Source organism: Plecotus auritus (genome assembly GCF_963455305.1).
Source record: "Plecotus auritus genome assembly, chromosome: 7".
NCBI lineage: Eukaryota > Metazoa > Chordata > Mammalia > Chiroptera > Vespertilionidae > Plecotus > Plecotus auritus.
The window spans coordinates 44,321,161-44,336,260 of record NC_137774.1 but is presented as its reverse complement, the minus strand read 5'-3'; the positions used below and the strand labels follow the sequence as shown (position 1 = coordinate 44,336,260).

The 15,100-nt window shown below is 44.6% G+C and overlaps 1 protein-coding gene across 1 annotated transcript; it reads right to left on the bottom strand.

Moving 5' to 3' along the window:
• Positions 1-204: 204 nt before the first annotated feature.
• On the bottom strand, positions 205-12,633 carry LOC308254350 (polyunsaturated fatty acid lipoxygenase ALOX12-like; the record flags this gene model as incomplete). Its single annotated transcript, XM_080680327.1, has 14 exons — positions 205-384; positions 512-682; positions 811-911; positions 3,956-4,077; positions 4,574-4,743; positions 4,976-5,062; positions 7,695-7,904; positions 8,945-9,088; positions 9,638-9,798; positions 10,053-10,156; positions 10,250-10,372; positions 10,477-10,558; positions 11,762-11,963; positions 12,499-12,633. 14 exons carry the CDS (start codon positions 12,631-12,633, stop codon positions 205-207), a joined length of 1,992 nt encoding a protein of 663 aa, XP_080536453.1.
• Between the last annotated feature and the right edge of the window lie 2,467 nt (positions 12,634-15,100).

Genomic DNA, 15,100 nt, shown 5'->3' with positions numbered 1-15,100 from the left:
GGGAGTTGGTTTCAAGGTAAAGATCATTCTATTAGGGAAACTTGAAGTAAGGACATTGTCTCATGCAGGTGAAATATTTAGGTAGGGAACTCAAGAGGAGAAAACAGAACCATAGCAACCCAGATGCATGGAAACAGTAAATATCAGGGGGAAATGTTAAGCATGGTGGGGGCCTCAAGTATTTGAAGGGTGAAAAATTTGAGCTCAGATAGCAACACTGCTCTCTATGAGGCTGGGCTTCAGGTATTCATAAGGAAAGTCCAGCTGTTCATTCCGGGCCACAATTTCCTTTTCCAGTTTGTCCAGATCAGCCTGAAACTGCCTTAAAACAGCCTTGGGCTCAGGACCTGAGAAATACTCTTCTTTGTGATGCCCCAGTGGTACCTGAAGCAGAAAGAAAGGATCAATCATTTTCTAGTACCAAGAAAAAGGGACCCAAACTCCAGTCCCTCACCCTAAAGTCTCCTTGTCAGCCATTAGTCCCTTCAGAATTCCAGAGGTCCCCTCTCACCATGTCTGGATGGGGCCGGCCAAGGAGCCATGTGATGGACATTTGAAGACAGGTCTGCCAGACATTAGGTAATGAGCTCATCAGTGTGTCCATTGTGACATCCTCCTTGGTGGTGGGTGGGGGCATCCGCATTGAGGACGGGGCATTAGGGACCCAGGCAAACCAGTCGAACTGGGGGAGGAAGAATCTGGAGTCACTCAGAAACTCTGATTCAGGACCCTAGACCCCAGCTCTCTTCTTCAAGTGTCTCCTAGTCCAGAAGCTTTCTCTCAGAGACCCTGGCTTTCCGCTGTCCATACCTGGCCTGTGTTGACTGCTGCATGCTGGGCAGTGCATGTGAAGATGCACATGGTAAGGAAATGGCAGAGCTGAGCCCGAGACTGGAAGGAGATAGGGAAACCTAGAGAAAAGAACAAAGCTTCATTTGAAAATTAATGAACTACTATGTACTAGACACTATGTAGGCATTGGGAATCAGTGTGGGCAAAAGAGAATCTGTGTAGTGAAGAATGGTAATAAACAGAATAACTAAGTAAAATTACATACAGTTTGTTAGATAGTGATAAGTATACTGTATAAGTAAGGCAGGAAAAGGAGATATGAGATATAAAAGGTGGGGTAGCTAATAATTTAGTCAAGGAACCTGTCCTTGCTTTGCTGCTGACTAACTGCATTACCTTGGACTAATTGCTTAGCTTCTCTGAGCTGCTATTTAGTTTGCTCTGAGGATAGAGATAATAATAGTTACCTTATAAAGGATATGGCCCATGGAGATGGTCCATGTAAAGCCCCTCAGTCCATTGTAGCTATGTTTATAAGGTGGAGAGTGGGAAGGGCTGAGAGGCTGGTTGGTCAAATATCCAGTATTCAAAAAGTGGTTAAAAACAGTAAGAGAGAGGTAGACAACCCAAAATAAAATGGCACAAAAGAATAACAGGCTCTGCCCAAAGGAAGATATCCATGTGGCTACTATACCTAGGACAACATATTCACAATATGACCGAAGTATTTTTTTCAAATATTTGAGAATATATTGATTATAACTGATACTCTGTGGAGGGAGTTAAATGTATACAAGCACATTGGAAAAGTGTCAGAAACCACTACTACTAAACATACACATATCCTATGATCTAGTGATCTCACTTCTAGATACACACCCAACAGAATTGTACACACAACAATGTTCACAGCAGCAATGACATTAATCGCCTCAAAATGGAAACAACCCAAATGCCCATCAATGGCAGAAAGGAAAAAATAAAGCCTGTCATATTCATAAAATAGAATAATATACAATGAGAACAATAAACTACATGCTGCATGTCACAACAGCATGGGTAAATTTCAAACATATTTTGAGACATTAGTGATTGCATGTTTGTATTTTCATTTGTGTAAAGTTCAAACAGGCAAAATTAACCTGTGCAATATGAAGTGGTTACCTTTGGATGGGCAAGGACTAGAATAGCATACAAGGGGCTTTTTGGGCAGCTGGTAATGTTTTTTGTTCTTTGTGCTAATTATATAGGTATGTCACCTTACTAAAAGTTCAAGTTTTAGGCTAATGATTTATAACATTAACTTTTTTCCATATTTGTTTTATTTTAATAAAATTCTTACTCTTCCCAAAAGTCATTAAGAATACCGAGGTTGCGCTAGCTGGTTTGGTTCAGTGGACAGAGCATGGGCCCATGGACCAAATGGTCCTGGGTTCAATCTGTTCAAAGACATGTACCTCAGTTTCAGGCTTGATCCCTGCCCAGGTCAGGGCATGTGTGTGAGTCAACCAATCGGTGTGTCTCTCTCACATAGATATTTCTCCTTCTGAGTCTCTCCCTAACCCTTACACTTTCTCTAAAAGTCCATGGAAAAATATCCTCCAGTGAGGATTAACAACAAAAACAAAAGAATACCAAGGTTGCCCTCCCATTCCCAGAGAGTAGTTTCAGGTATCTGGGCTATCATGCAGAAAAAAAGAGAAGTCATAAACTCATGTTGGAGCTGGAACAGCACCAAATCCACTGTCCTATTCCACTCAATTTACAATTGAGATGCTGCTCAAGAAGTTTAAGGGCTTGCTCAACTCTTATATTTGCTGATCAAATTGGGGAGGTAAGTTTTTAGAGTGGGGCATATTATCACAATCATTTTACATTGATTGCTTTACACATGTGTCTACTTTTTACATTCGTTATTTCATTTGGGACAAGAGTTATATTCACATCAGAGAAAGGATATTAAAAGTCAGAGAGATTAAATGGCTTTCTCAATGAATAGGTCTGGGAAGAGAAAATATTAACACGCTGCCTTTAATGAGAATGATGAGAGAATGATGGTACAAAGAGAACCATGAAAGCTGAGGGAGAAGATTGTGAATGCAAGTGGTTAAAACTCACAGTCAAATAAGTATTACAAGTGCTCTGATGTGGATATTTCATGGGGAGAAGCATGAAGAAGAGAATGAGAGGGTCTTTTGTAGCATGTGGAGCCTGGTGGCCAGAACTGGGACATACTAGAGATTTTGGTCGTGAAGCGTTGTTGAGGTGCTGTTGGATGAATGGGGAAGGTACAGCCCCAGATACTTTGAGGTAGGACTCCACTCTAGGGTAGGCATGTGGTTTACTAATGTTTGCATCCTGGGGCCCGGTTATAGGTAATAGCTCTAAGCTATTGGCTACAATCATTGCATGGAGGGGGTAGAAGGGATTCAAGGTATTGGTGTGAAGTGTGAAGGGGCAAGGAGCTAAAGGATAATTCAAAACAGTCCCAGCTGCCTATGTGTACTAGAGAGAAGAATATTAATCTTGGAAGAGCTCAAGAAAGGCTATTTCTTCATTATGGATAAAAAATGGGATAGAGGACCTGAAGGTAGTTCACCAGTGAGGAGGGCACTTTTGCCTAAGGAACATGAATCCCAAGGATCATGACACTGAGTTTGGGGTTAAGTCAAAATACATACAGTATTGAGACTATATTTAGCAATGACCTTGCACTGTGGCAGGTGTGTGTGATGTCTGGATCCTCTCTGTGTGCTGGACAGTAGAAGAAAGGAGGAAAAAGGAGAGAAAGCTAGGATGGGCTGTCATGGGCTTTGGTGGGAATAATCTCCCCATTTCTATCCTTAAGTAAGAAAATAGATAATCATTAGGAGAGAGCCCGGCAGGGACTGGGCAGATTTCTTACTGGCTGTGGTTCTGGCCTTATAATTCCCAATGGCAGGTGAGGGGCATCTATGAAAAAGCATGAGGGTCTCTGAGGAAGACAATCCATGGGTTTCTAGAATTGTCCTGAGTCTTAGGAGATGGGAATGGGATTCAGATGTTTATGTATGGAGGGATGGGCATGATGAGGGGTTAGGGTCATGTCCCCAGTTGGGCAAGACTGAGAAGGGGTTCTCAGCAGAGTGTCCAAGGAGTTCTCTTCTCTGGGGAGGGATCTTACCTCGGTCCTGGGCCTGGCACAGCCCCACCTCAGTGATCTCCCTACACCAGGTCTGTAGCTCAGGGTCCCCTCTCACGACGTCATCCTTGTGGTAGAAGAGGTGGACAATCCCCTCCACGTACCTGCCCAGAGGAGAAGAGAACTGAGCTCCTTAAGAGTAGAAGGCTATAGCCTCTGACTGCTACTCCTTTTCTGTGGAGTATATCCATCTGACTCTCACTGTATCTGGGGACAGATCTGACAAGGCTTGCCTTTTGGGACATCTCCTAGTTCTTTGTACACACTAGTTTAGAAAGGAAGAAAATGTGGATCATTAGTTTTAAGAATTCCATATACATGGTTGATAGTCACTCTTTGTAACAAAATCCCCAATTCCACCAGACCCTTTGGTTTTACTCACCCACACAACGCTGTCTGCTGTCTATTTTAGCTTTCCCATTCTCAGATTTGGCCCACTATCTCCTCACTGTTCCTCATTTCTCCTTGATGGAGTCCTTTGCTTCTCCTGTCTCAACCTTCTTGTTCTGTATTCCTTTGACCTCATGGTGAACTCAGGTTAAAGCCCCATTCTCACTATTCCCAATGTCCCTGTATTTCTAAGCTCCCACTCTCACCCACCGAGCAATGATGTCCCAGAGTCGTAAAGCATCATGGGCATAGAGGGCACTTGGGATTCCCAGCAGGCCCCGGTCAGCCAGATCATCAGGAGGACAGAGGGAGCGGTAAGTCAGCTGAGTCATTGCCCGGCAGATCAACTGCACATGGCCTCCTCCACCTGTGCTCGTTACCTGTGCCAATAGATATGAGAGGTCTTAAGGGGAGAAACAGAGCTGGAGAACATAGCATAGTATATAAAGTGGTCAGATGTGGCCTTTTCAGATTCAAAGATATTGGGATAAAGGGACAAGGCTCCTGGATTTAAGGGTCAGGACATTCACACAGGGGGCCCTGGAATCTTGAAAGTGACTGGAGGTCATGCAGAGCTGGATGATTAGGTATCCCCACACTCTATCTCCTTACCTTATCAAACACACCTCCATCTGAGATGAGTTGGTTCCGTGCCCTCGTGTTGATGTCCAGGGTGTAGCGTGTGTGTGGGATCAGGAGCTGGATGGAGAAGGTTGGAGGGGGTGGTTTATGTACGACATGCTTGGGTCCTTCTTATTTAGGGAGTTGCACTCAGCATGGTGACTTTCTTTCATCTTGATACTTTCGTACCTGCTAGTGCCTTTGCAGGCTGGTCTGCTTTTGCCTTTCTGTTCTCTTAGTCTCATGTTCTCCTATTCCCCTGTGAGTTGAGCTTTGGAGTCTGACTGACCTGGATTTTAATGTACACTTCACCACTTAATTTTGATACTTGACCAAGATAATATACCCTCTAAGCATCCATCTCTTTTATCTCTTTACAGGGGATGACAATAGGGTCTCATCACAGGTGCTGTGGTGATGCTTATGTGTATAACATATGAGAGTGTTCAGCACATTGCCTAGCACACATACGTCCTTGAACAGTAGCTGTTATCATTACCTTTATTATTTCTCTCTTGAGTATAGATGTTCTATGGGAATCAGCCCTTTAACTTTTGATTTTTTAAAAATAATTTTTCTATTATTCATACCCTTATAGTTTAAAATAGCCTTTCTACTAATTTTCAAATATGTTCCTTCAATCTCTAATTGTTTTACTCTTGAATTTTTTAAATTTTAGGGTTAGGGGTGGAGTGGGTAGGGTACTTTCAGAATTAAAGGAACCATATTGATCTATCCTCTTTATCAGCCAAGGGGCTGTTGTCAAACCTCTTCCCACCACCAATTAGGCATTTTTATTTTATCCTGCTTTATCTTTTCATTATAAAAAACCATTTGATCCTCATGTGCATTTCCTTTTGTCTCAAACAATTTTGTTTTCATCCTGAGATGGAGTATTCATGCAATATTGTTATTTATTTGAGTTGGTGATGCTGCAGAGAGGGAAGGACCCAACTGATATCATTGGTACCAACATATCAAGGCAACTCACACTGTTCTGGAACTTTAGAAAGATTCAAAAAGATGCTGAGTATTATAGAAAGCCCAAAGTCTACATGAGGACTGAAGATACCAGAAGACAAAGAACTAATCATAATAGCAAGAACTACTATTTTACAGCATTTAGCCCCTTGTTCTGTTATCCCACATCAACTCCACGATGAAGCTCTTATTAAACCCATGTAGAGATGAGAATACTGAGCGCACATCTGGTAAGAACTGAGGCGAGAATTTAGGATTCATACACCAGAAGTTTGAATGCAGAGCCTGTGCAGGTAACCTTTGTGAAGCAGGCAGGCTTAGCCCTGCTGAGTGGCTTGATAACAACTCAGCTCTTTACCATGGGATGAAGTTGTTATGGCGAGGGGAGACAAGCGTAGAGGGGGCTGTGAAAGGGGGATTTTTAAAGGTAAAATTTGGTTCAACCACTAAGATACACAGAAGATGGTGATGGAAAGGCATTATAAAGTCAATCAAATCCAAGATAAAGGAATTCTGTTAGTGTCTACCATGTCTATGTTACTCTACAACCGTAAGGGGTCATTGCTTCCAATGGACAGGTTTGGGGATGAATGTGTGTCTCCTGGAAAAAGCACAATTCAGATAGTCTACCTAGCATATTCTCACATATCTTGCTATCATGTCAAACTACATGTACCTAAAACTGAGCATCTCATCTTTCACCTCAAACTGGATTTTCTTGATTGTATTGTTTCTGACAATTAATTGATCCTGATCTTAAGCCTGTATCATTTTCCCTCCTGCTACTATATGTGAAGTGTCATCAAGATTTCAAAAACATTTTAAAGCAAGCACAAGGCTATTTTTGCTGCCTTCTGGCTAGCAATAGATTCTAGGCTCACTGTTTTTTTTTTTATAAAATAACAATATTTCTAGATCAGTTAAACAGTATCTACCTAGTTGGCTCCTAGTTGTTGCAGCAGCTCAGACCTCTGAGCTTTCTCTCCAATCTTGCACCCAGGCATGCTGCAACTACTATTTCCTCTCATCACAAGGTCTTTGCATTTTCCTTTACATTGCTCTAACTATCATGCCACGCACCTCTCATTGGCAGGTTAAATAACCTCTTGGGCTACTCTTTTATCCCTTTCATCTTCTATTTAATGATTCCTAAGTTGTGGTGAAACATTCTCCATAAAAAATATAGCGTTTATTGCTTTCTCTCTTGATTTCAAAGTTTATTTCTAGATACTGTCATCTGGTTATTTTTTATGTGTACCATTTGTCTTCCCAGTTAAATGCTAACTTTCTGAACTCAGACTAATACTTTTTGAAAATCAAATTATATTCCTACTCTACACCAGATTCTGCTGGAGAATATCAGAGCTGCCTTACAATAAATGCTAAATATATGCTAAATGACTTGACTTAATACAATAGTTGGCATCTCTCTGCATTAAAAAAAAACCTGCATGAAAATCTATGACAAGCTCAAAATAAAGATAATTTAAACACTAGAAATAAAGCCACAAGGCTCAAAGTCCTGACACCACCATCTCCTCTTCTCCATTCACAAATTCCTATAAAGATTTTTTTTGTTACAATAACATGGACACTTGCTCAATTAGAAGAAACCTTGTTAATATGTTCTCAACCAGATGGCTTAGGCTTTTTAAATTCTGGAGAACTGTTGCACATTTCCTTTCTCTGGGATGTGAGAGAGCTGGGAAATGGAGGGTAGAGGATGTACCTTGAAGACAGGGTGCAATGCTGGGAGGCACCTCATGGTGGCCACAATGAAGACCTCAGCCAATAAGTGAGTGTTCAGCAAGTGATACTGAAGCTCATGTAGATGGAAATCTGAACTTCGGACCCAGGTCTTTGCCAGGAGCCAGGCAAATGGAGGATCTGAGGGCAGGAACAGCGGTGGTGTCGGGGAGCTGGTGTTGGGAGGCTGGATCTGCAATCAAGATAAATTAAGCATCCATTAACCTTATCATATATTATACAATATGCTTAGTATTCTGGGGGAAACACTGGTCACTAAGATTGTTTTCTACCAGAGGGTTATAATCTAGTAGGAGGAATGAGGAACCTTCCACTCATCCTTTCACTAGCTGTGGGGAAGCATGAGTGCCTTACTGGTCAGGTTCAAAGCCAGAGGAATTGGAAAGAGGTGACCAGTAGGACTGAGAGAAACCTGATGAGGGTGTAAGTTAGGATGGTAGAATAGAAAGGAGACGTTGGACTTGTGAGATACCTGACAGTTCTCATCAATTGGTTGGTGAGATTCAAAGGTCAGAAAGAGACTGGAAGCCTTAGGGTGAGAACCAACAAAGACCATATGACTCTCAAAAAGGCAATTTCAGGTGAGTATTGAGCAGGCTGCAAGGTTGAAAAGAGAGACTGGAGATGAGGACAGGTTTTTTTTTTTTTTTTTTAAATATTTTAGCCAAAACCGGTTTGGCTCAGTGGATAGAGCGTCGGCCTGCAGACTGAAGGGTCCCGGGTTCGATTCCGGTCAAGGGCATGTACCTTGGTTGCGGGCACATCCCCAGTGGGAGTTGTGCAGGAGGCAGCTGATCGATGTCTCTCTCTCATCGATGTTTCTAGCTCTCTATCCCTCTCCCTTCCTCTCTGTAAAATATCAATAAAATATATTTAAAAAAAATATTTTATTGATTTTTTACAGAGAGGAAGGGAGAGGGATAGAGAGTTAGAAACATTGATGAGAGAGAAACATCAATCAGCTGCCTCTTGCACACCTCCTGCTGGGGATGTGCCCGCAACCAAGGTACATGCCCTTGACCGGAATCGAACCTGGGACCTTTCAGTCTGCAGGCTGACGCTCTATCCACTGAGCCAAACCAGTTTTGGCAAGGACAGGTCTTATTGAGTGAGGCAGGGGTAGATGACAAGAGCCTGCTGTCTTTGTCCCTTGGCAGAGTGGGGGATGAACACAGAGCAGTGTTGGAAATCGGATGCCCCAGGACACCTCACCTGGATGACCATGGGTAGCAGTTTCCCACTGGGTTCCATCTTCAGCATGACAAGGGGGGCAGCCAGGTACTGCTTTTCTCCTTGGATCACATTGGCTGGAATTCCATCCAGTAGGATGAAGTCAGCCTCAAACAGGGAACCACTCTGAGGAAAAGAGGAACATATCCATGGTTAGAGTTGAAAGCATATCTCCACAGGGCCAAGAGAAAGGGGAAGAAATGTAAAGACATTCACTCTCTTTTCAAGCCACTATCCTACATCAGTACCAGAGTCCCAGTGGCAGAACTGAAGGAAGCACCAGAGCATCAGGTTCAAGTGCTCCCATTTTACAGGGAGGGCTAAGACCCCATTAAAGGAATCTTCCCTAGAGACATGCGGGTTGCTGGTGTCAGAGGTAGTTTTAGCAGTGGGTATGCCAGTTGATTGTGTACCACAGGTATGCCACGCTCTCCCCTTGTCAGGTTGTCCAAGCTTCTTTCCCCAACATCTCCTAATGGTTGGCTTTATTGGCAATATAAAGCCTTGATGCTTTTTCTTATATACTTTATCACCTCTAGGTTTTTCAAGCAGAGCACTCTGCTCCCAAGGGCAGTGGTTACTACAGCCTCCCTTCCCTGACTCACCTTTGGTCACTCCCCTTCACCACTTGACTCCTCACACAGACAAGAAGACAATCAAGGGCTGGGGGTGTACCTGGAGTTCTTTCTCCAACTGGGCCTGAAGCTCCTCCATCCCTGAGGGCAGCACCAGCCGGGAGGGCAGAGAGGTGGAGCGTCTCAACAGCATGGGGTTGGTGCCATTGAGGAACTGGTAGCCAAAAAGCTCGTCATCCTGCCAGTGCTGGTGAACCTTCTCTGTGGGGTTGGAGTGGAGGTTAGGAGGAGGATATTCACCACAACACAATGTTCCTCTCCTTGAGACTCTACCCCAAGGATTTAGTCATATGACTCCTCCATACCCAGCCCATATATTTTCATTCATGAGTCCACTGTGAGATTCCCCTGTATAAGTTCTTTTTGGGCAAGCAGTTCTGGGGACTGTAGAGTGTGACAGATAGCTCATTAATAGGGCCACCAATGTGTTATGAAGACATGGGGAAATAACTGACCAGCCAGGGCAGTCTTTTGTCCCCAGAATATCTGATCAAAATCTTCCAGGCTGTTCCAGGATCTCAGGAGGGCATAAATATATTTGAGGGCAATCTCCATAAGCCTAGAGCAGACATCAAGGATGAAACCATCAATTTACCAAATCCTACCTGTTACTGGATCCATCAGCTCCACTCCACTCTGACCATTTCCTCACCCTGCATTTGCTGACCACTCATGGTCCAGCCTTTTCTTCTCATGGAATCTCATATTTGCAGGTAGGTCATCCTCACTGCCTGCAGCTATTGTCAAGGGTAACCCTTCCTTCCAGGTGGCCCAGCTACCAGATGGGGAAAAAGGTTAATGGAAAGGGTAGAAGTCAGTGATGGAGGAAGTTGTCAGGGAGCGGGTTTACATTTGGGAGGCTTCTAATAGGGTGGTCACCAGTAGATTTGCTGTCTTTCCTCCAGTTCCTTTTCTCGATGCTTCTGGAACACATCCCAGGTATTGTTTCTTGCCAGGCGGGCTGGGGAGACATTAAGGCAATTGACTTAAATGCTTTCTCCAATTTTATTCTATGCCCTGGCTTCTTCCAATCTTCTGTTTCTTAGTTGCATGGCACCATACTTTTTTGCCTTTTTCTCTGGCTCTGTTTCCCCTGCTTATTTTCCTAGTCATTCAAGTTCACCCACTCCTTTTTCTTGTTTCCACCAATACGTTCTCTATCTCATATTTGTCCTGAGAGAAAAATCCCATTTTTGACATCCTATCATAACATTTAACTCAAATTTATCTATCTATCCCTATTCTTCATTATCTGTAAATTTCATTCTTGATCAGCTGAAATGTCAACATCTATCCTATATTATCCAAAATTCCTTGGTTATTTTACCCTATTCTGGTCCTTCCCTGTCCACACCTTAAGCTGTTTTCCAAAATGACATATTTCAAGTTAGGCACACTTACATCCTCTGACCTCAACCTACTTCCACTGTCACCTGTTCCCTGGGGTAAGGTATTCTATGTGTGCCAAACCAAGTAATGGATCCATGTTGCTACATTTACCTGGCTTCACCTCACCTATCCTTGACTTCACATAGTTTATAGTTGGTAACCTGGTTTAATCCTGCCCTCATCGGTACCTATACTTACTTGTGTCTCAAAGACATTTAGTTCAGGTTTCCAGTCTTATCTGTCATTTTCCTCAATTGTCTCTTGTACTTATTTCCTAAGGTGACAGATTCTGTTTGCTGTCCTCATTCATCTCCACCCCATCAGTGTGCTCCCTGCCCTCACAGGTGTCTTTCCATGTTGTCATAGCCAAACCAGCTCTTCATGTCATATCATTTATTGCTTCCCTTCCCTGCCTCCTCTCAGGGGTCCCATGTGCTAGCCTTACCTGTCCCTGCCCTAACTTGTTCCCAGTCACACGGAGATCTCCTTTCCCCATTTACCTTGGCTCTTCTGTTTTCCAGTATGGCTGCAATTCCCTTTCCCAGGGCACTCCTTGAGAGGTGGGATCTACACATCCCTTATTTCCTTGTCCAGTCCCACTTCTAGCTTTTTCATTCTGTGTATAACATTCCCCTTGTTTCCTGTCTTGTCCACCTTTAACCTGCTGAGCACGTGCTTTTTAAACCCCTAGGACCTTCCTCAGTGCTATTCCCTATCTTTCTCTTCCCTAGTACACCCTAAGCCCTGCACCCACTTCCCTGAGGCGGCCCCTCACCGGTGCCCTCGGGCAGGGTCAGCAGGTCCTCGCCCTGCACCCAGCGGTAGCAGGGGAAGGCGGCCTCCTCCAAGACTCCTGGGCCCTGCACGGTGATGTGGTCGCAGAACCAGGCGTCGTCCACCAGGGAGCGGTGTTTGCGCAACCTCACGAACTGCAGTGGCCCCAAGTCCTCAGGAACTTCCTGCTCAAACTCCTCCACCTGTGGGGACCAGAACCCGGTGAGAACTAGTAGTGGGGACCCGGGAGAGAACGTTTAACTAAGGGTGCGGGTATCCGTTGTGGAGTCCGGGGAAAAGGCCTCTAAATACAGCTTTCCTCCCCCAACACCTGCGCTCTACAGCAACTGGAGGATGAAGGATGTATGGCGAGGCCAGTGGTATCTTGAATTGAGGAATGAGCATTGTCACCTGCACTGTCCATTAACTGAGTTCACTGTGCCTGTGCTCTCAGAGGACCCTTCCCCTTTGAACACAGATCTCATAATGACACTGACCTGGGGTCACTTGGGAAAGGAGTTGAGGCTGAGTGGAGGGGGAAGGGAGAAAGGGATTGAGCCCCTAGTGGCCCTGGCTCTGACCCTCTCATGTATCCAGGTGTAGTTATCCCTTCTCACTGGAAGTTCCAGCCAGCATGGATGCTCCCTCACTGGCTCCGAGCTTCCTGTGTTGCGCTCGCCCGCCCTATGCGGGAAGCCCAGCCCTTCCAGGTTCTGAGTCCCCGCTTCCCCCACCCACCTGTCCCCGCGCTGGCCTCAGCTGCAGCTCCAGCTCGGCCTCCCCGAGCTCCCCCACCAGCCACAGCTGCACGCGGTTGAAAGACCCAGAGAAAAGCCAGGCCCCGGTGACCACGTGGATGCGATAGCGGCCCATGGCAGCAGGTGGGCTCTCCTGGATGGCAGAGGTCCCGTTACTGGTACCAAAGATTCCGCGGCCAGGCTTGGTCCTGCTGCCTCAGGACAAGTCCAGGGCTTAATAAAGCAGGACTGGGTGTGCCAGCCCACTACAGGATTGGGCCCCACCCCAGACAAACCAGAACCTGGGATTAGCCCAGAGGGCGGGGTGGGGGGGCGGGGGAAGCGGCTGCTACTCTCAGCAAAGTGCTGAGAATGGGGCTTAGGGGAAGATGAGGGGCTGAGCCTGGGTGCAGGAAGAGAGGGAGAGGGGGAGGGAGATTCCACCAGTTTTCTTCCTAGGCTCTCATTCCCCCCAACCACAACACCTCCCCCCCGCCCGGTTGTACTACTAAATAGCATTTTCTGAAGGGGTCCTGGGTGCCATCCCTTTTCTTTCTTGCAGTGCCTGGTGCCTCTGGGCAACTGTACTCACTTTCTATTCACTTACCAGGTCTGTGTGCCAAAGAGGCACTGGGATTGCCATTGTGGGCTAGAGAAAGCCCTTCTTGCGAAACTTCAGAGGTCAGGGGTAAGTTAGAGTATTTCCTGTAATAAGACTTTCAGGGCCCATGCACCCAGAGTAGCTAATGTATTACTCTTCTCCCTTTTGTTTTCTATCCACATCCCCACCCCAGACAGACAACCAATGTCAATATCTACTGTTTCTGCTTCTCCACTTCTTTTTGTTAATCAGATTGTTTCATATGATTTATGACATTTCTTCCACAAAAATGGTCACACTATACATTTATTTTCTTGGAAGTTGCTTTCCACAGTTAACAATTCATGACGAGAATATCTTCAGATCAATAGATGGAGATCTAACTGCTCTCTTCATGAGCTTGAAGGATTACCCTCTTGATGTTTTCAGTATTAATTGTGATGAGTGCTTTAACGAACACTGTTGTATATATACCCTTATATTTATAGGATAGATTCCCAGAAATGAGATTTCACAGTAAAATGCTTATATATATTGTATATTGGCTATCTCTTTTAAACCATGATTTTGAGGTATGCTTGACATGTAAAGTCCGCACATATGTGATGTATAAAATTCAGTGAATTTGCCAGTAAGTGTATACCAATGTATATTATTGTCAAATTGCTTCCATAAAGGCTGTAGCATGGTACCAGAGTGCCCTTTTCTCTGCATCTCCACCAACATAGAAAGGTATAATAAAAAAAATTGCCAATAGGTTGAATGTAATTTTCAAGATCAGTGAATGGTCTGGGATTTACTCATCTTAAAAACCAGTAAAGTTTGACTACTTGCTATTTGAGGAATGGTAGAGGAAGACATACAACTTCTAGTTTAGTAATAAAGGGGATATTATTAGTCAGAGCAAAGCAGTAGCCACAGTTCACATTCACTTCAGTTCCTCATGCCCTACCACATACAAGGAGTGAGATGCAGGTGGGCCAAAGTGAGTGGCAGCACACACAGTGGGCTGCATTATAGGAGAGGACCGTGAGTTTGGGGAACTTGCCACTCTGTGGTAAGCAGATCCATGTCCATTCTCTGCCTACAGGAACATGACCTCATTTTCATGGTCCCCCCGCTGCTGAATCAACCTTGACAAATAGTAATGAGCTGTCAGAGCTTCGCATTTCTGACATACCCAGTAGGAAGACCTAGGGGCACTCAGGGTCCATCGGAGATCGCCAACCCCAATAGCATGAAGTGTTTTAACTGCTTAACTCCGTCTAAAGCTTCATAATGAATAGAAAATAAAACCCGAGTTACTCACCAAGGTGTGGTTTGCACAGTTATTGGTAAACCTACTCTTAGTGTAATGAAGAGGAAATACATAGAAAAAAGGAAGTAATAGATGTGGCCAGAAGAAAGTTCTGTACACATTAAGATGGTGAACCCATGAGTTTTGATAGAGCATGACCCACCCCTTTCCATGGATCTACCAAATACTGTAGCAGCAAGCCTATTATTCCAGGCTCTCTGCCCTGGTGGGTCTTCACTCTGCATGAGTACTGTGACCACTGAACATCTAGCACGCCTCCAGCGGAAAAAGGACTCAACGTGGAACCACAGCTACTTCACTCCCCCAGACCTCGATGCCTGATCTTCGCTATGTCCCTTAAACTTATACTTGCAGACTCAGCAAGAGACTGACCTTAAACCAATTCCAATTCCACATTCTTGCCAACTTCTAATCCAGACATCTTTATCCAATATTTTAATTCTTTTTTTAAAATTTCTTTATTGATTAAGGTATTACATATGTGTCCTCATCCCTCCATTACCCCCCACCCCCACCCCTACCCCCGGCACTCATGCCCTCACCACCCTGGTGTTCATGTCCATTGGTTAGGCTTATATTCATGCATACAAGTCTTTTGGTTGATCTCTCTTCCTTTTCCCCACCCTCCCCTACCTTCCCTCTGAGGTCTGGCAGTCTGATTGATGCTTCTCTGCCTCTGGATCT